The following is a 27,349-nucleotide window of genomic DNA, read 5'->3' as shown; positions in this document are numbered from 1 at the left end:
GATTTTCTGGTTTTTTTTGACTAGATATGGTTCTAAGAAATACAGTTCATGTAAATACCAACAAGGCAACAAAATATGTTTCCGAAAAAAAAAATTTTTGTATACAAATTCATTTCATAACATATATTAGCCAACTTTATGTGCGCCCCCATCAGAGCCGTTCCTCGATGTTACTTTTATTTATATTTTATTGGTTTCAGACAAAGCATTACTATTTTTATATAAATTTTAAATGTCAATTATTTACAAACATGCCCCCTCTTCCCCAAAAAATAAACAGTAATCAAACACTGCCAAACCACTCCCAAATACAATAAAAGTATAAAACAACATGAATACAAAAAGTAGCAAAGACAGAATTCATATAATATTATATAAAAATATAATAAATGTAATATTTGAATTCACTTTAGATAATATAATACACAAACAATTGATACTAAAAATATAATCATTTTAATAATAATATTTCAAAATAAATAATTATTAACAAACATATGTTTCCGATAAATAATAACTGTATTATGTTTTGAATAAAGATAGGATAACTTTTTGTAAATAAAGTAATTAAAAATAAATAAAAACCTTAGTAATATTCATAAATAAATAAAAATTATACTGTAATTATCACAGGCTGTTTTAAAATGCTTATTTATTGCACGACATTTTTAGGTTAATACTCAGGTATATTATATCACTGCATATCCATTATTTTGAATATGTCGTTTGAGGAATTCAATTGAATTTAATATGTGATTTCGTATCTGTGGACCGACCAACAATTTATGTGTTTGATCAGGATTATCTGTTTCAGTTTTTGATTCCATATTTAAAAAACTTTGAGATTTACGTACATAATCAGCAACTCTAGAATATGCTGTATCATTCTGTAGATAAAATGCAAATTATTTAAAAACTTTTTGAATATAGATTACTGAATATTTTATTATATTAATTTTTTTTATTACCTGTGCTGTTATACAAATAGTTATTGTAATCAATGATGGATCATGGTGCCGTAGACAGGGAGTAACAATTTGAGTTATTGGTAAGCGCAGTACATTCGGCATCATACAATTTGGATCTTTAATTAGATATAAAAATCTATTTGTCAAGACTAATGTCAATTCTGATACTTTAAGTTCTTGGTTTAAATTATCCACAGTTGCATCACAAGTCAATAAAACTTGTTCTGTTGTGTTCAAATATTTGTTTAATATTAGCCAAGAGTATCTGAGTTCTGACACACCAAATCCTATTTCACTGTTGCAAAGACTTGAACGCAACTAAACAATAGAAATAAAGTCAGATAAGTAAACAAATAAAAAATGAATGTAAAACTTATGTATACGTAAAATTTTAAAAGATTATCATTTATTATATAGGCTACCTGAGGACTTTTAATCCATCCTACGCCAGCTAAAAAACCTTCGCCTGTCATTGCTACTAGTTCAGCAGCTCCACTTATTGGTTTCGTAATGGCTTCGACAAAACCTATAGCTACAGTATTGACAAATCCCCTTCTTCTTTCAGGGCCTTCTTGAATCGCATATTGTATTGGATGGTTTACTAATCCACCAACTGCTCCCAATAAACTAATTCCAAATTCACTTAGACCTTGTATGATTCCCTGTGATAAATTTTGTGGTCGTAAACGTCTAATCTCTTCAATTTGTTCCAAATCTTCAGCTTCTAATGTTAATCGGTTGAATGTTCTAGACCAACTAGATGCAAATTTTGTTACTGATGATAATGCGCCTGTTGTAACATGCTTGACTAATGATGCTGATCCACTTAAGACACCAACAAAAAATTCTTTTGGTCCTTCAGTTATGCCTTGGGCAGATAATGTCACAAAATCATACAATCCAGTTCCAACAGATCGTGCTAGACCGCCAGGAGAGCCCCAGAATTCTAATGAACCCAATGCCCATCCAGTACCATATATTGCATTTAAAAAATAGTGCAAAGACAAACTCCGACCAAGTTGATAATAAGAAGTAATTAAATCTGTTTTTGAGAATTCTGTAAAATCTAAAGGAGACCGGTCGAGAGCCACATAGAATGTTGTTGATGTATGTAAGCTTATCATTACTTTGAAAGGTTTTATAGTAAATTTTCTAAATACTAAAGGATTACGAAATTCTTGGGAATGTGCCAGTACTAAGTAATGAAGTGGAATGAATTCATCCATCACAAGATTATGTTCTTTTGTAGTAAAAATTGTTGATTTAAAACTTTTCAATATTTCCAACATATAATAACAGTAGCGATCTTCTATAAATACTTCAAAAGTAAATAATGTTATTTCTAGATCCAAAATTACTAAAACAAACATAGGACAAAAAAGTAATTAATTAGCACTTTTAATGTTTTTGGTTATTTATAATACGTCATAAAAAGCAATCATATTGTATATACTATGATTATTGATTTTTAAATACCTGGTGTTAAATAGTAAGATTTATCTAATGTTAATTTTATAATAATGGCAGAATTGAATTGTCTTAAATCATTGATTACACTTGACAATGGTTTCAAGAAACTTGTGTCACAATAAACTTCTTCAACATTTTTCTTTTGTTTTACGAGTATCACAGGAAAATCATAATGCCCATCAATAAATGCATTATTATCAATTTGAATGTTATTTATTGAAACTACAACGTTCATTTCTCCTATTGAAGAATCCTAAAATATGGTTAAATTTTATTATTATACCATAAAATAGCTGCATACAGCTTTATAATATATTTAAAGGGGGTGGAGTGGCCGAGCGGCCTAAGGCGTCCGTTGCGACGCACGCAGTCGCCGGTTTGAATCTCGGTCACGGGCGGAATCGCTCTTTGGGCATTTCGCGATGTCTGGAGAGAGAGGCCAACGGCCCCCAACCAGGCATGGCAGAAACCCACGGGTGCCCATTCAAAATTCTGCCAAAAAAACCCACTGAGTTAAAACCTTACAGTACCTTCCCCTACAGTTCCCCAGGCTAATGACCTTAGTTGTTGAAGCCCTAACCATATAAAAATATATATATATATATTTAAAGGGGGGTTTTATTAAGGGGGTGATCAAATAAAAATAATCATATTATCATATTCATGTATATGTATGAGTAAGTATCTGTTTTACATAAACCTAACACAGAAAAATAAGAAAATATGATGTTGGTATCATTTTAGTAATGTAAATTATTATAATATATAATTATATAATATATAAATAAATAATAATATAATATATAAAAATTATTATATATGTTATATTTTATATTATATTATATTATATAATATATAATAATAATATAATATATAAATATATAATTATTATAATTAAAGATTTATTCAAAAGGTATATACCGAATTTTCATCTAAAGTTGCAGCAATATTATCAAATGTCATTGAAACTACAGCTTTAGAATTGAATCCAATGTCATCAATAAATAAAATGAGTATAAATGTATGAATATGGCATTTTATTGAAGGCCAAAGCTCTGAAAAAATTTTAATTATATGATTAATTAAGTATAATCTTAATATATAATTTATATAAAATGTATATAATATTATTTTATATGATAAAAACAAAAAAATTAATTATTACTATTATTCGATAATGAATCCATATTTTGTAAAGGACTTGTAGGAGTCCTAACATTTTCTAGTATCACATTATTCAGTGCTTCATTGTTTGATAATAAGGTACCTAGAATAATTAAAAATGTCACAATTGAAGTACAATTCAATATATATATTTTTTTTACCTTTAAAATTGTCACTTTTAGATAGTCTTAACCTCACTTCATTAGCTGAAAATTCAAACTGTGCAGCTGGTTTGAAAATGACATCTAACGTAAATGCTCTTTTTGTAATTAAAACTTTTATGTCATTCATTTGACCAGGCACTGGCACTAATCTGCTTTCACAAACACTCAACTCTATACTTGCAAACCAACCTAATAAGTGAAAAATGTTATTAGTTATTATGACTTTTTCACCTTATATATGAAAGCGTTAAGATAATAACTTACCTTTAAAAGGTTTTTTATCAACTCCAATTAATATTCTAGGAATTTGTTTGCTTGATACTGAGTATGGAAATGATATGTTTGCGTTTTTTCCAGAAGATATCCTGTATGTCCAGTTCCAATCATTTGAAAAAGGCATTGGCTCTTTAGATTTGAATTTAGACTTAGATTTCTTACTAAGGGCAAGAGTCAATGACACTGGACAATAATTGTAAAGAATAAATTGTGGATATGGTTGATTATATATCGTGAAGAAATATTGATTATCTAATTCTTGTAATGTGACACAAATTAATGGATTTGAATCACAGCTTGAAAATAAAACAGGAAATGGACGTTCTTCTTTCATAATGTCAGTTAGTTTGATAGGACAACTAATATTACCATTTGAAGTAAGTATTAAATATTGCACCACATCTTCATTAGCTGATTGTTTACCAATTAATGTCCACATTACTAATGGTTTACCACTAAAATGAATAAATATAAATTACTTAATTATAGTAATTACAGAAAAATATATTTTAAATAATTTATTGTGTTAAAAAATAAAAATACTGACCATTTTTTGATAGTTTAACTGTTTTACATATTTGTAATCATACTTAGACTAACTATTAGTTAATTTATAATAAATTATGATAACATAACATGGACATTTATTGTCTCTGTATACCATAGGAAATTTATACTCAATAGATCACGAGTAGCTTTATTTTTAAAATCAAAATAAATTTACATTTTACGCAAATTATGGTAAAAACATTATCTGTGTTTGTATGAGGGGTTTTCACAAAAATCCAATGTCTTAGTAAGTTGTCTGTGTATTAAATAGCATAAATTTAAAATAACTCACTCAAAAACTGAATTTTTGTAAAAAAAACTCATAAAAACACAATGTATAATATTCCTACCATGAAGTTTCATAAGAGATTGATTCAATATAATTTTTAAGCTAACAGGTTTAAAGCTACAGGTCAGTGTATTACCTAACCTTATTACCTAACATTTGGTATGTTACGCACTGGTAAGATAGATACAACAAATGCCAGTGTTATGTTTTCACAAAAGTTCCCTTACTGTAGTGGTAGTGGTTACAGAAAAATGAAGCTAAATACAATATTTTACTACCACTGTAGTGGCACCACCAAGGAATAAGAATTTTACCACCACTGCTGAAGTGTGTGGTGATATTAAACAATATATTGTACATAAGAACAAAAATATTTTATTTATAACAAACTTATGAAGTTATTATTATTTAATATAAAATTAAAAAACTTACAGATCATTTAAATTTTTAGGTAAATCAACAGAAATCTCTTCAACATTTTCTGGAATATCTAAGACACCAGAAGATGGTATCGCACAAACTGCTAATACTTTTAGATCAATTGAACTATGATTTGTAGCAATGTATAAACTTTGAATATGAATAACTCTCATATTATTATGTTCCAAAGAGCAAACATTTAAATAACCAATCTAGTTTAAATGTGCATGTGTTATACTTTTTGGTTATATAAATAATAATGTAAGAAAACTTACTTGATTTTCACAGTTTATAACAACAGATGTATGACCTTTTAAAGGGATTAATCCATTGACTGATGGCATATAGAATGACTGACTATTAGATAGTTGAAGAGGTTGTGATCGATGAGTGGTATCTTCAATATTAAGATCAATGTAAAATGTATTCTAAAAATGAAACAAATTTAAAATAAATTAATCATAAATACAAATTTCATGAAAATTTACATTAACACTGTTCATTAAGTGAATTATAAATATAACTTATTTTAATATTATATATATAGGTAAAATTATCAAACAAAAGATATAACTATTTTATGAATTTTTTTATAATATAAAATTATATACAAAATACAAATAATAAAATGAATGGTAATCTATAAAGATGAATTTTTTTTATAAAAAACCTCACTTCAATAACTGGAGGTGCCACGACACAAAAATTATCTATGTTACAAAGGACATCAGTTGTACTGCATAATGTTATGATTTGACTCGAAGTATTGACTATTAATGCCCAAGGTTGTATGACAATTACACGACTTAAACCATTACTGTGATCAAGATGCCCATAATGTTGAACCTACGTTTTAATAGATTTTTATTTAATTGAATTGTTATTTTTCATACAGTTAAGATGAAAATATATGTACAAACACATTATATTATAATTGCTAATCAACAAGTTATTATCTGAGTACATATAATATAAATTTTACTTTAACAGTAGTTTCAGTGTCTGGAAATTCACATTGTTTCCATTTGATGCTTGAATATTGTTGACCAATAAATGGCCATTGAAGATCAGAATCCATTATAGTATATTTTCCATTAAGGAGATCTTCAATGGTAAAATAACTATCATTAAATAACTCAGGAATTTCAATATTCATGTAATAAGTTATAGATACAGGTGGAGAAAACACCGAAGACTCCTCACTAAAAATATTACAATTTTTGTTGTAATAATAGATTTATTATATTATTTTTATTACAATATGATTATAATTTTTAATATAATAATTTACTGACTTTAATTTAATAGTTAAATTGTAGACATCTTTCATAGTACCAGGTAAATCAATATGTTGTATATCATTTAAGGCCATGGCAGATTTAGCTTCTATAATAGTATTACGTTCTAATTTATTATCAACTAATTCAAAGTTTAATAAAGTACTATAAGGTAAGTATGAACGAACAACATACATTGGCATTAATAGAATCTAGAATTGTTAAAATTTAATAATTAATAAGACGAAATAAATATTTATTATTTTACTACGTACCAACATACGAGGTATTTTATTAATGTTTTCTATGATCAAACGACACCATATACTACGATATTTCTTCATATTATCTTTCATTGGAACTATTAAAAAATTATTATTTTTAAAAACTTATTCTTTATGTTTTATAAGCAAACACTTACTTTTGACTAACCAAGAGTTTTGATTCCCATTAACTAATTCAATAGCATGCAATGGAATAGGTCCAGACCAAGGACCTTCATGATTAGGAGTATGAAAACTTAATTTTAAAGTAACTTTAAGTCCATTATATAACATTATTGATGGTGAATTATTTTCTGGGGCAACTGATAAAGTCTGCAAAACTAAGTTATGGTGATCTTTTTGCTCTTCTACTTGTTTGACTTTGGTAAATTGAGCATCCAACAAATAATTTGTTTTATTTAAAACACTTAATTGACTGGATACAATAACCTAATATAACACATAATTATAAAATAAAAAGCGGGTCAGAGGTTATTGCTCTGCTGTATAGTTAGTGTAGTATAGAAAGATGTATAAGTGGATCACTGCAAAGGATGCTATAAAATTTGAATTAAATGATATAATATTATTGTTTAAAAATAACGGTTCTGACTTCTGAGTTTAGACCATTTGTCGGCCAACAATATTTTATATTTTATTTATATTGTTATTATTATAACTGTAGCAGGTAAGTTGAATTAATATTATTTGCATATGATAATATAATAATTTGTATAAAATAATGTACTTTAAGAGTTTCAAGTACCCATAATAAATAATATTTTTAAATTACAACAGTATAACAAAAATTGTTATTTTTGATAATCTAATAAGTGATTTTGTCCAAATTTGAGAAATAAATACAAACAAACTGTGTAAATATATTTTTTGATTACAGAATGGACTATTTACAAAGAACCTTGTTTTAAATTTTCAATCTTTAGCTATAAAATTTGAATGTTTATACATTTATAATAACTAATAACTAATTAAGTTATAAATTTTTAATTTAATAAATGTCAAAATTAGAACTTTAAATGCTTATAAAACAACTTATCGAGTTACAGAAAAATAAAATATAAAAATCAAAACACAAATCATTGTAAAATCAATACATTCATCATTCCACTCAGAATCTAAAATATTTTTAAACAATCTAGGACATACTTTTATAAGAGAAGGTGACACATTTGTGATTGATACAATTAAAATATGAGGTTCTCCTTTATGGTTTTTTACTGTTATAGACATCAAAGCTTCAGTTCGTAAACTTATTTCATCACTCCATGATAATCTAAATATTGATAAATTATTAATAAATGTATAAGAAATAATTGCATTTTACTTTAAATAAGTATTACTTTTTGCCAGCTCCAACACTAAATCTTATATGAGGATTCTCAGTAGGCACTCGCCATGTGTATTGATAAGATTGTAAACTATTGAGAGTAATAACTTCATTAGTGCATGCTTGGCCAAATCTACAAAAATAAATAAAAATTGTCTTTAATATACTCTATTTTATTCAACTTACAAAATGTAATCAGCAACCAATTTTTGAAGGCGGCTGCCCATTATTTCCCCACTGTTCAAATGCACTACCGATGTGCAATGACACACAATGTATGACATGTTTTTAGTTACGAGCCTTTTTGTTGAATTATAAATAATAACTATTAATAATATTTATTGTAAAATTGCTTAGTATTATTCAAGGTGCATGATCGTAATGAAGCTACACCTTTTTGCGCAAAAAATTGGCTGCCAACTACGTTTCTTAAATTGAATAACGTAAAGAATCTTAATATTGTAACTTATGAGAAGCTAGATTTCATGATATTATTTGATAAAAATTCTATAATATTATGTGGTTCTTAGTTCAAAGTTAAAAAATTTAATCTGTAATTGTATAAATTTAATGAAACTACATAACTTCTATTAGTACATACTACATAGTAACACTGTCTCCAAAAGAGCCTAAAATCTAGCCTAAATAATAATAATTAGGAACTCACATTATTTCAAAATTGGTATCATTACAAATAATATATGGTGTGGTTATAAAATAAGTATTATTTTTCCATAGCTGAACTGCTGCCATCAAAGAGTTAATCATATTTGGACCAAATTGACATGCAATTTCTCCAGTTTGAATGTTGTATTGAATATCTGGTTCTATTTTAAATTAAAATAGTATGAATATTATACAATAATGGTTGCAAACATTGTTTTTAATAATATATAATATAATAATAAATAAAATATTTACTTGGCTTGGTGATATGATGACTAGTAAATAAACAAAATGATTTTACAATGGGAATTTGTGTTAATGTTCCATAATTTAATAATTCAACTCTAAAATGTGCTTGAGCTGATGTATTCATTTCTCCTAAAAAAATTTAAAAAAATATTCCAAGTACACAATAAGTGATTGTTAAATAGGCTTATAAACAGCAAATTAAATACAAATTTTCTCCTAAACATATCTTACTTTCTACATGACAAAAAAAAAAATCACAATTTTATTTTATTAATAAATATAAAATAGAAATCAATATTTGTAGAATTTTTATTTCTCCCATTATTTGAAAATATTTTGGTATAAATATACATCAGTTCGGATAGTTTAGCTAGTTAGCTCTGACAAACTAATAGCTGGTTTTAATCAAAAAATATTGCATGATATTGCACTACTAAATAACAATATTTAAACTAAAATTAAAATAATTTGATAAACATTAAATAATAAATACCTTCTTGAAGTTTAAAGCCAACATTTACTTGATCCAAAATAAAAATAACAAGTTTATGTTTTGGTGGATCACCAGAAATGCAATTGTATCGTGATAAATAGGGTTTTTTTTTAAAATTATAAGAAATATTAATCTATAAAATAAATTTAAATAAGTATTAAGATATTATTAGTACATTTTTAAATGTATTATTGATGGACATTATTTACTTTAATTGATGAGGCTGATAACGATAGTTGTAGTTGTGGTACTAGTTTTGGTGAAAAATATGAGTCAACTCTAAGACATCCAATTAAACTCCTATAAATAAATAATTATAGCCCATATTATACAATAAACAAGTGATTTATATTACTTAATCTGTAAAGGATAATGATTTGCACATAAATTATCCATAATTATACGCCATGTATTTGAAACAGCTTCCAATGATTCCAGTTGCAATAACATCGGTTCATATTTTGGAAATATGAAAATAGTATGCTCTCTAAAACAATTCTGTATCTCATCATGCCATTGTAAATGAAATTTAATGTCTATGTCCGCCTTGAAAATATTACGAATTAGAATTGTATGTATACAACAATGAAAGTAGTTTATATTCTGAAATTCAACATACATCCATAGGAACTGGTTGTATTTCAATTTTTGTCAATGTTCTAGGTTGAGGATATCGCCATGTAACTTTAGGCGGATTATTAGATATATGTTCCGAAAAAAATATCTGATAAGGCAAAGGTAAGTCAGAACTAGTAGTTTCAATAAATTGAAAAGCTCCAGCTCTAAGATCATCTTGATAAAATTGTTCATCAGATTCAGAACCTTGAAAGAAATATTAAGATTAGTATAATATATTGTATTTTTATTAGAGACTGAGTAGAATTATGTTATAAGTTGTTAGTGCTTTAATACAATATTTCATAAAAATTATAATTTCAAAAATACATATAATCGTAAACCAATAATTTATACTCTGATCTACTCAGAATCTAAAAATAATTAACTATTTTAAATAATTGCATTGGATAATATTTATTTTGAAAATGGACATACTTTGATTTTGATTATTTGTAGTATATTTGTTATATTCAAATAAATATTTATAATCATTCCATATTAGTTTTAATGTATTATAATGATCTGGAGAAATTTGGAACGATATATAATCCGTAAATATTTTTAGTTGCTTTGTCGGTCTTAAGTATTCAGGTACCCAAGGATCAGACGACAAGACAATTTCTAATGTCATTGTCCATGGATGTAATATCAATTCATTTGTATTATGATTTGAGTAATCGTGTCCAATTGATATTGTCACACTATTTAAAGTTATTTCACCATTCATTCTTTCAGATGGTTTTCGCCACAGACAGTTTAATTTAGAGAGAATACTTTCAATACTGAGCACAACATTATCTAAAATGTACAAATTTATTTGCATTAAATCAACAACAAAAAAAACTGACATTTTTTAACAGCATACCATTATTTTCAGTAGATAATTGAAAAAATATTTGTTGAGTTGTTAAATTCATAACTATTGGTTTGGAGTACCAATATTCATTAACTGGTGACTCTGAATATTCAATTACATTCACATTAGTTATTTCACTAATTACATTTGTATTTGTAGTTAAATCAAGTATTGGATTTTCATATTTATGTGGATCAAATTCATCAGTTACATATTGAGATACAACAGAATCAATTTTAAAAGACGGATTAAGAATTTCAAATTCGTCAAACCTAAAAAACATAAAATGATAAATGATTATAAGGAAAAAATATTTTATTTTTAGCAATATAATATTAATATTTATCATGCTAATTTATTCAACATGAGTAAAACATTTTAGATAAAATAATCAGTTTAAATATCAATTGTTATTAAACATGTTAACTTCTTCTTACTAAGTAGTTTTTTTTTTTTTTTTTTTTATTAAGTAGTTAACATACTAATTTTCTATTCAGAATAATCCATTTTATACTATTATTTTTAATTTTAGTGTGGATTGAGATCTTATCAAATTTAAAGGTAAGAGAAAATAATAATATACATAGGATTATTTTTGATATTTTAATATTGAAGCAACTTAAGAGTTTTTTATCTTTTCCATAGTAACACTGTCTTTACTCTGTTCAAAATAAGAAACGCCTGCGGCGGCGACTAGTTTACGTTGCCAACGGTTAGATCACGCCTATTGCCATGGCAGGGTTGGTAAATTGAATCCCAAATGACACTAACTCGGTAAATTGAGTCACGGGGAAAAATAGGTAGTAGCATTGATTATAAATACTATAGATCGCTCACTGCCGTGTAAAATCCCCTGCGCGTTCAGCGGCGTTTGCCACTATAAGCCACTATATTATATATCAATGGTGGGACTAATAAAGCGCACTAGCGATTCAAACGTGAAACGCCGGTACTCAAATCCGACTACAGCGGCTTATAGTGGCAAACGCCGCTGAACGCGCAGGGGATTTTACACGGCAGTGAGCGATCTATAGTATTTATAATCAATGGTAGTAGGTAAGTTGAGTCCCGGAAAAAATAAGGTAGTAGGTTTGAGTTCCAGGGAAAAAAAGATTTATATGCATTTAAAATTTAAAAATATACACTATAACATTTTTATTTGTGATTTGTAGACATTCATTGACTACATGTATATGACAACAATTGCACAAATCTCAAATAACAATTTTATAGTGCATATTTTTAAATTTTAAATACATATAAATTGTTTTTTCCTGGGACTCAAATTACTTACTACTTATTTTTCCCCGGGACTCAATTTACCGCTTTCAAAATGTACCAAACTTATCTCGGACTCAATTTACTTAGCCCCGCCCATGGTCTAGTCTATAGTGAAGCTTATGCGCAAATGCTGGCTGTCACAGGCATTTTATATTTTGAACAGAGTATATAATTTACTCTAATATTTAAATGACAGATTATTCTGATCATACATTTTGGTTAGTTAAGCGTTAATAAAACGGAGATAATATGGACGGGTATAACATTATCTTTGTAATATTATAAAAGGATATAGTTTCTTAAATTTAGTTACTCAATATAATTATCAACTTACTTTGAATCAGTTTGAGAATTATAATTGTTAATATCTTCATGAAGCAAAATACCTTTATGTAACATTTTTTTCACAAGATCTAATACATTATAACAGTGATCAATCTTTTGTTTGTTTAATAATAAAGAAATAGCTCTTCCTAAATTTAATTCAACCTATGAAAATACAACTATTTATAACATACAAATTTATAAAAAAATAAAGAAATATTATTCACATACTTTATATTGACTAATTGTAATAGGACGAGAAATTTTTAATGTGAAAAGTGCTAAAGGAATTTCATCCATTGTATTAGATTTAGTTTTAAACAGAGGAACTGAGTAAATTTTGGAATCTGGTATTTCGATGCATGATTCATTTTTTGGAGCTAATGAAACTGTCAGATCAAAAAATATTACCTAAAATAAAATATATTAATATAAATACATCAAAAACAAATATATATTACAAGATATTTTTAATTCATACTTGACAAGAATCAGATGTATTAGATAGTGAAAAAAATATATGAGGTTGATGAACAATAGCAAAGAGCAAAGGTTCAGATACATTGATATCATTTTTTTGAATGCAATTAAAAAAATTGAAATTGATTTGATTTCCCGTGATGATTACATCAATTGGAATTTTGTTTACAGTATTAGTATCCCTAAAAAATAAAGTCATTAGTTATATTCTATGAAAATTATTGTACATTTAAAATTTATCTGAATAATAAATATTTATTATAATGTAATACAAAGGTTTTAACAGTATGTCTATAAAGTTCAACATGATCCTAAGTATCACTTTGTAAAATACATTTATTTATTTGTTTTATAAATAATAAAATATGAATTTAAAAGCATACATTTATAAAAAAAAAATGTGTGTGCAATTACATTTTCTAGCTGAAACAGGTTCAGTTATTTAGACTTGTGATAGTCATAAATTCTACCAAGCAGCTAAAAAGTATAAGATTTTATCAAATCTCAATTGTAAATGAATTTTGTTATTAGAGTACACAAATAAGCTCTTAATACAATTTAAAATTAGTTTTTTTTTTTTAAAAAAAAACTGGAAATTTGTATGACATAAAAATTATGTAAATATTATTCCTACAAAAAATGTCTATAGTTAATTTATTCTCAAATATGTCAAAAACATAACTTGATCTAACTTGATCAATTTCTACAAAATGTAAATAATTATTTGAAAATTCATTAAAATTGAATTACATGGAAGATATTTTTTTTAACCAATGCTATTAAATTAGATTTTTTTTTAAATTTTTGATAAACTTATATTGAACTTATTTGAATTGCCATGAAGATACATAGAGTAAAATAGGACTTATAGGACTTGGACATACTGTAATTAATTTTAAACGGAAACTTACTTTTTTAAGCAAAGTGCAATATTTGATTGAGTATTTATTTTATTTTCGACCAATGACGTTGAACCATTTTCTTGATAAAAACATGTACCATTATCTTCATTCGAATGAATACCGCTATCCTGAGTTAACGAATCTGTTATGTATTTTGATTGTATTTTTTCACCTGGTATAATAACATGAGTATAATTTGTTTTTAAATGACTAAATATATATTCATTGCTTTGAGATGCTAATATATTTAATAGGTGAAGTTGTTCTACTGATAATGTGATTGAAATTTCATTTAATGTATTCACCTGAAAAAAAATATATAACAATAAAAAATAAAAACATTGAAAGATTAGATTTAAAATACTAACTTCCATCCAACTTCCGCAAACTAATGTATTTTCTGGTTCAAATATAATTGCAGGTGCAAATACTGAGTGAAAAGATACCTTACTAAACAAAGTTGATGTATTAATGTCATCTAAATTGGAATTTCCTATAGCCCTAGGTCTTTTTCCTTCATTCCACAATAATGCAGCATTTGGTTGATGATCAGTTTCCAAAGTGGACAACACTTGATAACATTCCAAGACTTGTTTGAGATCAATCCAAAATCCAGTTCTTATTGAAAATCCATTTATAACAATTTGATATTGACGATCTTCAACTATTGATCCTGGAATAGTTAATAATCCTCTTTTTTCAGCTTCAGCGTATAAATCCTTTCTGAGTGGTGTTCGTGTAATTGGGTTCTCAGGATTTTGATTTATTTTTATCGAATTAACCTAAATTATGTGAAAAAATTACATCCAACACCTAATTTAATTTAATTTAATTTAAATGTGTATTACTTGAATTATAGCAGTATCTTGATGTTGGTTTTTTTTATTTTGCACAGAAATTGGAATGAAAATTCTTAATAAAGCAATATCCAAATAAAATAATGGTAATGTTAAACCTATTAATTCATTACTTGGTTCTAACTTGTTATGAGAGTTTGATAAAGGGTTAAGTATGTATTTTGAATTTATAAATATATCTAATATAGGATCAATTATAGATAAAAATTGGTGAAGATTTAAAGGAGATATTACAATGTCAATTGGTTGCACTTTGATTACAATTTCCATAATATATTCATCCATTAGTTGTTGGTTTAACTTAAGCATTTCGTCACTGACCTAATAAAAATAAACAACATAGAATAATGTTAATAACTAATAATTTAAAACTCTTAATTTAATAATGTTAACTACTCAAAGTTTGATTTCCAATTCATTGGGAACTGTTTAATTTCCAAATAACTTTTTAATGTATACTAATGCAAACTAATAAGTAATTTTAGTAGAATGATTAAATTTTATCATTAAGGGGCCTCCTTACTGCTGGATTCTTGAACATTGTATAGGCGACTTCTTATAAATTTACCAATTAGCTTTGTCGTTTTATTAGTTGTAAATAATTGTTATTTGTTGCAATCTGTATAGTAGTAAAAAATCTGGCATGCATATATCAGATAAATTTTATGATCACAAAAAAAATATTAATTTTTTACTCCAACAGACAACTTTAATTCCAACAACAGGTTGCAACAATTATGTCGATCTAATTTTCTACAATATGAATAGTGAATCTATCAAAAAACATTTTTGTAATTTTATCTGATTGATCAATTATATAAATTTGAAATTTTTGAAAATAATAACAATATTTATTGCAATCTAAAGCACAACAATTAAAATGTAGCTCGATTGATTTTTGTATATGTCGCAAAATTGATGAATCCTTATATTTTTTTAGAATAGTAATCTTGATGATTGTTTATACGTATCATTGGAATTAGAAGGAACAGTAGTCTTTGACAAAAAAAAAAAAAAAAAAAAAACACTTTTATGAGGTACCTTAATAGTAGATAACTTTATCTATGATGAAAAATCTCGAGGAACTCTAATATTTACTACAAACTGTATTTATAGGTATAACTAAAAAATAAGAATGTATTACCATATGTAAGGATGTGATATCCTTGTTTGACTTGGATCCTTGGAAAGAACTTTTAATAGCTCTAGTTAATGTAAAATTTAAAAAACCATCAGTTTTTGACGATTTCTCTGAACTGTTTAATGGATCATAACCTTTTAGTATAAGCCCTAAATATGGCCCATGTTTCCATTGATCTTCTTTCATGTTTCTAAGAGAAATAATGGAAAAAATAGTTGAATAGATTAGGTATGATCCAATAAAAAAAATAAAATAATTATTTATTAATTACTTTGTGAAGTGTTGAATAGAAGCAGATGATATTTTTAATTTTAATTTTTGGAATGAAAGCCCAAAGTCTACAGAACTTATAACATCTTCTAAATCTAATACCAATTTAACATTTTCTGATGAACTGTGTTCTGGATTATTTTTTATGATTAATGAAAATTTGGCCAAAGTCCATTGAAACCAACCAGATAATTTGAGTGTTTCTTCTGTCTTGTTTAAATCTTAAATTACAAATTATATGATTTATAAGCTTAAAAAAAACAATGCTATGATAAATAGCTAGTATATTCAGGAAGGAAGTAGTTTGGGGGTTCCCAATACCTGGAAAATGTATTATATTTATGTACAGAGTGTTTCTGAAATGGAAGAGGTCACTGTATATGCTGGTATCACTGGTAATGACTGTTATGTCCCAATGAAAAATTTTTTGAAATTTTTTTTCCATCTTTAAATTCTGGGATTGTTTTATTTATTTAAAGAGTAATAGGCAATAAATTATTTTTGCTCTTGTTGTGCGTTTTTCAACCTCTACTCCCTGACCAAAAAGACTGGTGTGACACACTGATTTGTATGAGAACATTACATGATAGACAGTGTTGATAGTTTTACATTTAATAAACATCACTAATTAACTCAGTGTTTTCAATAATATTGATAATAAAATTTATGCAATAATAACAAACTAAGGTTAACAGAGTTTTAAATAATTGAATTAATAGCTATAAATTTAAGTTATGTGTCTTAGTTCTAATTAAACTTAAGTTAACTGAAAAAGATAATATTTTGAATTTCAAATTTTAAATGAAGTATATTCTTACTTACAAATATAAAGTTTTAATTTTGAGGTGATCTAAGATCTGTTACACTTAAAACACATAACTTAGATGTTAACAATAAATTCGAACATTTAGAACTCTGTTAAGGGACAAAACTCTATCATTTATTGTATGCATCTTACAAGTATGTAAACATAGACTTATAAACTAATATTATAAGTTTATATGCGAACACACCAAATATACACCCATCAGGTTAATACAGGTACAGGTGATACACCGACCTGTAGCATTATTTTATTTAAAGCTAGAGTGATTCTATTTCTTATAAAACTTGATTGTAAGAATATTATGTGTCATTGTATGATGGTTTTTTATGATATTAAATTTTTAAGTGAGTTATGAGCATTTCTAATTAATGCTATATTATTATATACGCAAAACTTGCTAAAAAATTGAATTATTGTAAAAAAAATCCACGTACAAACACAGATTATTTTCTTACCATCAAGTTTCTTAAAAAGGTCAATTTACTCTAATTGTTAAGCTAACAAATCTTGTTATTACTTATGAATTACAGATTTTACCAAATTGACTTGTTTTAGATTCAACCGGTTCATCTTCAGGAATAGACGACATCTCATGGGCTACTGATCGGCTAAAAAATGTTCCATATTCAATATTTGAAAATATAACTTTGTAAACTTCCATTTGTTTTTTCAATAAATTAGCTACAAGGAGTACCTAAATTAACAACATTTTTTATAATTTAGACATTTATAAAATATGTATTGTAGATTTTAATTAAATAATATTTTTTATAGGCAAATACTTACTTGTTGTTCTGATATGCAAATAGAAATTGGATCAGAATCACAATGTATACAAGCAGCTAAGCTTTTCAATGTTTGGATATTATTGTTATGAAATTGAGTTGTAATAGCTAATGTACACTGAGCACTAAATGGATAAAGAAGTTGTATTTTGTGTGAATATGATCTTTGATATGTGGTATCATAAGTATTATGAATTGTATAGCATTCCAATTTACAAAAATTAATTTGCCATGGAAAATATACGCCATCTGGAAAAATATAAAATTGAGAATTATAGTACTTAATTCTTTTGTTATAATATTATTTAAGTACAAAATCACAAGGATTTTTGAAATTAATATTCTTTAAATTGTAGATAATTGTAAATTAATTTACATCAACACTTTTGAATACATCTATCTCAATTATAAACAAAATTAACTAAAATTTGAAAATCTTACCAGGAGACCATAATGTGTTAGGAAAACGCACTGGAGTTGTATTTAAATACTGTTCCATTTGATTTTTTGGTACAACACATTTTAAAGAAATGTTTGATATTCTTAATGCAAGCAATCCTTCTTCATTAATACTTAACATCTCAATTAACTCCTTTAGATCCAAATTTTTAGAGCTTTGAGATTTTTTTAACACTGATAATGATTTGCTAGGAAAATATAATGCGATTCTTGATGTATCAACAAAAACCATTGATGATTTCCATTTATTGAATAAGCGTACAATTTTATTTTCTTTAGACTAGAAATGGACAAAACCAAAAAAAAAAAAATATAGTCAATCTAACATTTTAATGTATGAGAGATACATTGACTTTACACTCCTAATAAAATGTATATTGTTTTCAAAAAATAAGTTCATAAATTGTACTAACTATGATATCATATTGATAGTATTTAAAATTATTAAATAATAAATTACTTTGGATTTTAAATGCATGTAGTTAGCTGAATGAAATGAAATATTATCCGAAACACTACTGTGAACAGATGGTTTAGGGTATTTTTTTTTTGGATCACTGCTAATGCTAGTTTCTGAAATTTTTCTACTTGGAGCGCTGTAAATTTAAAAATTAAAATGTTAAAAATATATATTATAACTCAATAAATAGAAATATTACCTGAAAAATGCTAAATCAGATGTAGAAGTTTTCTTTTTTATTTCTTTTTGCTTATACACTTTAGGTACGTAAATTAACCATTCAAATAACATAGGGTCTAAATTCATATCCAACTGTCCAATTTTTAAATATATTAGAGGTGTTTCATTGACATTTATTTCAGATGGAAATTGAAGAATTACTGGAATACACAAAAATAATTCTTAGATTATTATAAATTTTAGATTTTGAACGGAGCAATGAATTTATTGATTTTAAAAAAAATTGCCTTTGTTTAGTTAGTATTAACCAAAATTAGTATAAGAAATGCTCCGATTTTCTACTTTAAGGATTGTTTTTGTTATAAAATGTGATATAGTATTCTGGTTCTTTTGAAATTTCATAATAGAAAATTCACAGTTTTTAATCAGGCAAAACTTTTTTTTTTTAGCAAAACTGGCACTTTAACACAAAACCAGTTTTAATTATGTTTTTATTTTTCAGTTATAAATTCATAAAAAAAGTCCATCTGAGCTAACATCTAGAATCTAATCTCTTCGTGATTATTTACAAGCATTATTTTAAATACATTTACTTACCATGAAGGAATGGTATGGAGTGTTTAATAAATTCTTGAGTTGAGAATATAATAGCATTTGGATTAATATCATTTATTGAATTGTGTTTTACCATTTTAGCATTGATGTTATTGAATATAATTTTAGTACAAGTCACTTGATTTTCTGATTTATAGTATATTTTAACTCCTTCTAAATTGAATTTCAATACAACTGTACCTAAGTATAGTTATGAATAAATATTGTTAGAAATCAGTACTATTGAAATATGTTCGTGCATTTTTTTTTTAATATAAAATACTAAAATTTACATAAATAAACTAAATATAGGTATATTATGTTATAAACTACTCTCAAGTACCTTGGTTTTTAATTAGAACAAAAACAAATTCAACTTATGTATTTATCAAATTATTGAGGCACAACTATGTAACAGATTCTATATAAAAAATTTTAATATCTCACAGCAACTAAGGCCATTGGGAAGGGTAGTGCTGATTCTATATAATATTATGAAAAAATATGAATAATTCTTTTATTGATAAATATTCATCATTTTAAATATTAACATTTTTGAGAATATATTTATAACTATTTTTTATTGTAATAATTTTTGAAGTTTTTATTATTAAAAGCCAACATAGTTTTAATTTTTTCATATTCTGAAGTAGAATATAATTTAGGTTACCTATTTCAATAAATGTACAAAAAAATCAATTTTTGGGTGAGTTATTTATCAGTAATTAATTATAAGACATGACTTAAAAACCAACATTTTACATGATTGGAATTCCTATACCGATTTGATTACTGAAACATTAAATCCTTATAATTTATAAACTAATAAAAATATGATTATTATACATTAAAGTACACTGAGAACAATTTCGATTTGTAAAAAGAAATTAAAAATATGCATTACCATTCAAAAAAGTAAAACCTTGATGATGATAACCAAAAAAAAATTTATTTTTTATATATTTTCATCAGTTTTGAGTACAACTTAATTTAGCCTAAAAATTACTTTCAAAAATTTTAACAATTTTTAAATAATCAATATTTGTTGATAAAAGAATTATTCAATATAAATTGATAAATAATAAAAAAATGTAAAAAAATTAGTTCATATAAGCTAAGGAATTATAAGGTTTCATGCAATGAATTTTTATACTTCAAAAAACAACTAAACTTATGATTATTACCTGGTGTATCATCTAACAAAGAAGATCTAAAAATAACATTATTAACTTGTAAAAGTTGTCGATGATTTGACATAATTATTGAATGAACTATGTAATACATCAATAAGCAGTTTTCTTTCGATGTCGAAAAACTGATCATATCTAAATGTACATAAATACACAGAGTTAGGTAAACATTTAGAAATATGAAATTATTATAAAATGATGTAATTTTTTACCTATATCTAATATGCAATCTGAATTTGAATCAATATCTATTGTAGTATTAAATCCTATATTATTAATAACGAACAATTTCTGTGTTGATTCAAAAAACACAATATTTGCTACCAAATCCTTTACCTTGAATTTCCAAAAATAATAATAACAGCAATATTATTTAATAGTTTAATCAACCCTTATTTTGAAAACAATAAACGATCTTAAACAATAGAAAATTATTAAAAATACCAACCCTAAAAATAGACTTGGTTTTCAATTGTGTTTTTTTTTCTTCAGAAATATTTTGAATTATATTTCGAGGTAATATTGACCATTTAAATTTTTTTTTAGGTGTCACAATTCGACCATCTAGAACTTTCAATTCAAAAATAGCAACTGGTGGATTTTCAAATACAGGGTCAAATTGTTTTGAACAAATTTTTTGATTTTTCTGTTAACATATTGAATACCTAGATTAAAAAAAATTCATTTTATTTAAATAAAATTTTACCTTGTGTTTCTGAGTTGAAGTTGAAATTGGAACATGACAAGCAGGAAATACTTTAATCATAGGATTAAAAATTGTGAACTGGTAAACCATTACTTGGACATAGGAATTTATCAATGCATTATATTTTTCTTCCATATCTAAAAAAAAAAAGAAAGAATTAATTTATGTATATTAAAAAATAAAATATACAAACATAATTGTTATAAAATCAATATTACCTGAACGTTGAAGTTGATGAGGAGCAGTAAATACTAATAAATCATGACCAAGAATTAGTTTATATATGAATTCAGCTCGATGAATTAGGCCTGATGATATGTTCAAACTACTTGGTCCCGTGACAAATCGTAATAAGCATTTTTCTTCCGAACTTAATTGCATATATATACATATCAATAAATAAAATTAATGAAGTATAGTTATGTAAAAACTTAATTATTAATATTATAATAAGTAGGACCCGAACTAATATGCACTAAAAATATACATAATATGCATGCATATATGTACTGATCTTCATTCAAATCTGCAATTACAATATGCATAAATATGTGAACAAAAATGCATTTTAATTACATTTATTTAGTTTAAAAATGTATGTAATTCATTAAATAATTAATATGGAACAAAAAATATATTAAATGCATACTTATAATTTAATTATATTTTATATGATGTATACAATTGTATGTTGCATTTTTAACATTCACTCATTTAAACTCATGAATAAAAATCAATCAAAACAAATTTAGTATATTTGTATAAAACAATATTTTAACTTTTAAGGTTACCAGGAGAGTTACAGTTAACAACTAAAGACTGGGATAAAATTTCAAATTAAAATGAATGTTGATTTTTAGCAAAGTTTTTTCTTATCACATTTGCTTCAGGTTTTACATACAACAAAGTGTTAAGTATTATTATTAATAACAATTTTACTTTAGAAAAATGCTCAAATTTTAAAATATTCTAAATATGCAAAAATATGCAACACTTAATTAGGCATACCAACAAATTAGGTTAAGGGTAATTTTTAATTTAATAAATAAAAATATGCAAATGCATTCAATTACGGGCCCTAATAATAAGTTAAAGAGCTAAAAATTAAATAATTATAAAAGTATAAATAATATATAGATAGCTACAATAAGTACTAGTACTAGGTTGGAAAATAATAAAAGACTTAAATAACAAACATAATAATTTTCTCAAAAGTTTTATTAGTTGATAAGTATATATTTTAATTTATTATACTCACACAAAATTAACATTTTCATTATCGTCATTACAATTACTCTGGTATGTATTAGGTATTTGAGTGAATAAATAGTCAATTGCAAATGCAGTTGTCTTTTCTAAGAGAATTGTTTCTAGAAATAACACAATTATAAATATATAATTAGTAAATTATAACAATAGTTTTAAGTAAAAACTTATAAAATTTTTAAAAAATAACCAAAATAAAATAGTGAAAAACTTAACCAATTCCACACTTATTAGTTAATTCCATATATCTAACACATTGTAAATTATTAATAATTAGAGTTTGGATCTAAAAACAGTAAAAAGTACTAAAACATGCTAAGAATGCTTTAATATACCTAAAAAGTTTTAAAATGTGTATTATAATATTCCCTAAAATATGAACAAACAGAAACAATTTATTTGAATAAATGATATGGAGAACTGACTGTTGAGTTATAATTGTTAATATATGGACATTGGTAGTTGAAATGTTCAAAAAATGCTCTAGTCAGAAACAAACAAATACAACTCATTTAATAATACCCCAAGTTCTGTTAATGATAAAAATTATATCTTACCACTAAATTTACTCAAATGATCATTAAATGAAAATATATTATCATTAAAAGCATTAATGTTATTATCTTTAAATAATGACTTAGATAAATATGAATTTTGTACCAAGCCTGATGAAAAATAATTAATCTGAAAACATAAAATATAATACTTTTATATTATTTAAAAATATTATTAACATATCATGAGTATGATGTTTTTAAACTAACCGTATAACAATCTTGAGCACCACAAGTACAATCTCCTATAGAATCTATACTCGCTTTACTAATACCAAACTGTACATTAATCCAATCTGGTGGATTAGACACCATTTCAAGTAAAGTACCATTAAAAGTAATTTGTAATAATGGTCTATAATCATTTAATTTCTTATTTGATTTGATCTAGAAACACATAATACAAGATATTAGATCAATAATAATGTTCATTGAAACCTCCCTTAACGGACACAATTAATTAGTGAACACCTCTCAATGATGGACGCAGACAAGTTTAAGGAGTTCTATGAGCTTGAATACCTCTAAATGACGAACAGATATATCAAGAAACAAAAACCTATGTAATCAATGTAACGTTTACGACTAATGGCCATTGTCAGAGAGGGTTTTGGATCAATAAAAAAAAAAAACCTATTTGTATTGTACTTGAACATTATATTTTCGATAAAGACATTTATGATTTAATTTATGTGATTTGTACCTTTATATACAGTCGATAAGCCAAAACAAATGATAGATAATTAGTAATTACAAAAATATATGTTACATGAACTTCCAACTTGTTATGTACTGTATCTACCAACTGTTAACTTCTCCCAGGGAAATAACGTCAAAAATCTAGCCGCCGGACCGGGAATCGAACCCAGGTCTCTCGCTTGCCGGGCGATTGCTCTACCACTAAGCTACCAGACCGCATAGACCTAAGACGCTATTATCCCCAAGTTAATGGATGTTTACAGTACCTACATATAACTGTATTTTACCAATTATTATTAACTATGGTTTATATTCTATAACTCTCCAGACCTGAGAAGAAAAAGATTAATTGTATTTAGAAAAAGTAAACATAACTATGGATAAATAATTTTATATAGCCAAACAATATAACAAATTGTTAATTGGCTTTCTTTATCATAGTAATTTTTTATAATAGATTTTCAAACATTGATAGCCGTGTTAAATAAAATAAGTTGAATTTAGAAAAAATCTTTGGAAATACCATCTAGATATAAAATATTTTAGTAATTTATTAGTAAGAATGAAAGATAACTGCACATTATTTTTTTCAAAGAACAATATTATGTGATGATAAAAATAATAATATGTGATACTAAAAATATCTATAAATAAGTACAAAACAATATAACTATAATTACTTACTTTAAGAACAAGTATAAGCGTATCAATGTATATTCCAGTATTTAATGTATGACCACCACTAATGGCTGCTTCTGGACTAAGAGAAAGATTATTTACTTCACTAGTTAAATTAACACTTGGTACCCAATTCCACATCCAATCAACCCAACCATCATTATTGCCTATATTTGATTCTGAAACTATACGTTAAAATTATAAAGTATAATAAACTTTTGATTCAGGGTTTTGAGTTTTCAAAAACTTTAATTTAGTTAATTTACTTTTACATGATATGTATTAGTGATGGGCATATACAGATTTAAAAATTCAAATTATTCATGGATTATCCGGATTATTCAACTTGATTTTGCAAAATCAATGACTAATTTTAATTTACTAATAATATTTTAATTCTATAACATAATTTTTGGACATAGGTATACAAAAATTCAAACACGTTTTAGGTACCAGTGATATCATAAAGCTTAAGAATCAATTTATTGTTAAATTTTCATAATAATAAAATAATTTATTTTACTATACATTAAAAATAATTGCAAGTCTATAGTCACAAAAAAAGCAAATTCGGACAATCCACATAAGAATTTGATTCAAATCCAGATTTGGATAATTCAGATATTCAAATTTCATGCCCATCCCTAATACGTATATCTAAAAACATAAATGTATTTTAAATAAATATGAGGTATCAGGATGTACAGGAAACAATAAAAGGAGATTGAATTCATAAAAGAGTAGATATTTTGGTTTATGTAGGTTACATAGTAGTAATCGCTGAAGTATGGGTAAGTTTAGCAGGATAAAATACATTATTTTTTATAACAAAGATTGATTTACTTGAACTACAGCTGCTAGGACTTCTGTTATAAATTTCATCATCAATACAGTTATTTGTTTCTGGTGTGTCAGTCGGATTTAATTCCAATATTAAAGTTAACAATCTCAAAAACATTGGTAACTGAGGTTCAGTTAGAATAAAAGCAATTTTAGAACAAAACATATCCATTTGAGTTGCATAAGGTCGGGCAGAATGAGGAGTTCGAAACATACGACATAATCTTATGGATAATGAACATTTATATAATAATGGTTCTAAGTAAGTTTCTATACATCCTGAAGCATTTCTTCTATCCAAGCAAATAGTTACGTCTGACAGATTAACAATTTTTCTTAATGTTAACTGAGATGGTGTTAACTCTAAAAAATCACATGAAATATATATGACGTATAAATAGTTATATTACAGAAAACTGTAATCATGTTTCATTGTTATACTTACCAATAATATCAGGTATCCAGCTTGAATTACACGAATCTAGAGTAATTGACTTAATATTCATAGACAGTACTATATCATCTTCAATATATTTTAAAATAACATTATTGCACGTTACAGAAAGATTTCCAACAATTTTGTTGATCAAACTTTGTACGTATGATGGAGGTGGTAACTCATTATAATCGGTATTTTCTCTATTGCTAAAAAATAATTAACAATTAATAACAATTAATTTAGTAATACATCTCTATAATAAAAAATTAAGTTAAAAACTTAACATTCAAGATATAAATTTAAAAATCTGATAATTCTTTATGATTTTCATAAAGAACAATATTAATAAAAAAAATTTTTTAATATATTACTGCAAAAAGAGGTATAGCGAAATAACATTTAAGAAATTTAAAGCAAATAAATTTGCCATTTGATATTAGATACTTTTTATTAATCTATATTAATTCAGTACCAATCCATTATCATTAATAAACATACTAAATGTAGCATAGTAAGTGTAAAATTAAAATCTGATATTATTAACTTTTTTATTAATATTTATACAAACTATCAATAACTATAATTGGTCCTAATTCTATTTATTTACTATAAAACTACCAACAAATCGCAAATCAATAACAATAACTAACTTGCCTTGTATCATTCTTTTTAGCTTTCCTCTGTTGTGGAGTCTTTAATTTTAAAACACATTCTAAAAAACACATAAGAATGTAGTTAAGTACATTTAAAACGTAATAATCAAACAACCAAACCCAATTAAAGCCAAGTGACTACAAACAGATATTTACCTATTGTGTCAATAATAATTTTAACTGATTCTGATCCTAGTTTAGTCCATGGAACTCTAATTAACAGTTGATTTATGTGACCGCTTATTACAATAAACGGTAAATTTAACTCTTTCTCCAAAACATCTAAGTCTAATTCCAAATTTTGAAATAAACCTTCTCCGTCCCATAGTGATACCTAAAAATTATATCAACCATTAAACTATAATAATCATTCTTAAAATATTCACAGTTATTATTAATATTTATAGTTTGTTATAATTAATATTATATACTTGAGCATCTTGACGTCTTAAGTTTTTTACATATTTTTCAACATAACTTAGTATAATCGATGTAATATATGATTCGATTCTGAACATTGTATATAATATCCTACAATGAAAATAAAATATAGCAGAACTACTGAAGTACTGACTAATCCAATTCAAAATTCATTTTCTACGTGTCTGTCGAGCATCTCTCTACCTATAGTGAACCTCTGTAATCTATATTCTATATATTATTTACTGATTACTGATTATTCTGTGAAGTCAATT

General features: G+C 25.5%; 1 protein-coding gene and 1 non-coding gene across 5 annotated transcripts; both read right to left on the bottom strand.

Annotated features, from left to right (window-relative positions):
* Window positions 1-108: 108 nt before the first annotated feature.
* Window positions 109-27,349, bottom strand: LOC107166951 (intermembrane lipid transfer protein VPS13B-like). Of its 4 annotated transcripts, XM_089228099.1 has the most exons (53): window positions 27,086-27,338; window positions 26,811-26,988; window positions 26,656-26,713; window positions 26,008-26,207; window positions 25,566-25,925; window positions 24,729-24,907; window positions 23,556-23,732; window positions 23,349-23,475; window positions 22,784-22,895; window positions 21,744-21,895; window positions 21,526-21,662; window positions 21,268-21,465; window positions 21,032-21,155; window positions 20,814-20,954; window positions 19,633-19,830; window positions 19,055-19,235; window positions 18,856-18,991; window positions 18,378-18,675; window positions 17,938-18,185; window positions 17,689-17,845; window positions 16,327-16,546; window positions 16,059-16,245; window positions 14,906-15,235; window positions 14,426-14,839; window positions 14,067-14,362; window positions 13,157-13,337; window positions 12,907-13,086; window positions 12,686-12,840; window positions 11,080-11,342; window positions 10,650-11,012; window positions 10,216-10,418; window positions 9,952-10,142; window positions 9,806-9,896; window positions 9,597-9,729; window positions 9,110-9,232; window positions 8,856-9,015; window positions 8,202-8,321; window positions 8,008-8,134; window positions 6,999-7,290; window positions 6,853-6,938; window positions 6,596-6,789; window positions 6,283-6,502; window positions 5,976-6,146; window positions 5,576-5,728; window positions 5,313-5,512; window positions 4,031-4,497; window positions 3,764-3,955; window positions 3,604-3,705; window positions 3,360-3,493; window positions 2,445-2,691; window positions 1,391-2,325; window positions 969-1,286; window positions 109-887 (listed from the first exon to the last, which is right to left on the bottom strand). In XM_089228099.1, the coding sequence occupies exons 1-53, from the start codon at window positions 27,170-27,172 to the stop codon at window positions 690-692; spliced, it is 11,094 nt and encodes a 3,697-aa protein (XP_089084225.1). In that variant the 5' UTR covers window positions 27,173-27,338; the 3' UTR covers window positions 109-689. The 4 variants fall into 4 exon arrangements, with proteins under 4 accessions (XP_089084225.1, XP_015371293.2, XP_089084226.1 ...); XM_015515807.2 differs by lacking the exon at window positions 27,086-27,338 and having other exon boundaries at window positions 26,652-26,713; window positions 26,811-26,825; XM_089228101.1 differs by lacking the exons at window positions 109-887; window positions 969-1,286; window positions 1,391-2,325; window positions 2,445-2,691 and adding an exon at window positions 2,698-2,930 and having other exon boundaries at window positions 27,086-27,349.
* TRNAA-GGC (transfer RNA alanine (anticodon GGC)) lies at window positions 24,182-24,260 on the bottom strand. Its single transcript has one exon. It is a non-coding gene; the product is annotated as a tRNA-Ala (tRNA).

Source organism: Diuraphis noxia, unplaced genomic scaffold, assembly GCF_037042655.1.
Source record: "Diuraphis noxia isolate RWA-SAM2 unplaced genomic scaffold, SU_Dnox_SAM2 contig0005, whole genome shotgun sequence".
Lineage (NCBI taxonomy): Eukaryota > Metazoa > Arthropoda > Insecta > Hemiptera > Aphididae > Diuraphis > Diuraphis noxia.
This window is presented reverse-complemented; position numbering and strand designations above follow the sequence as displayed.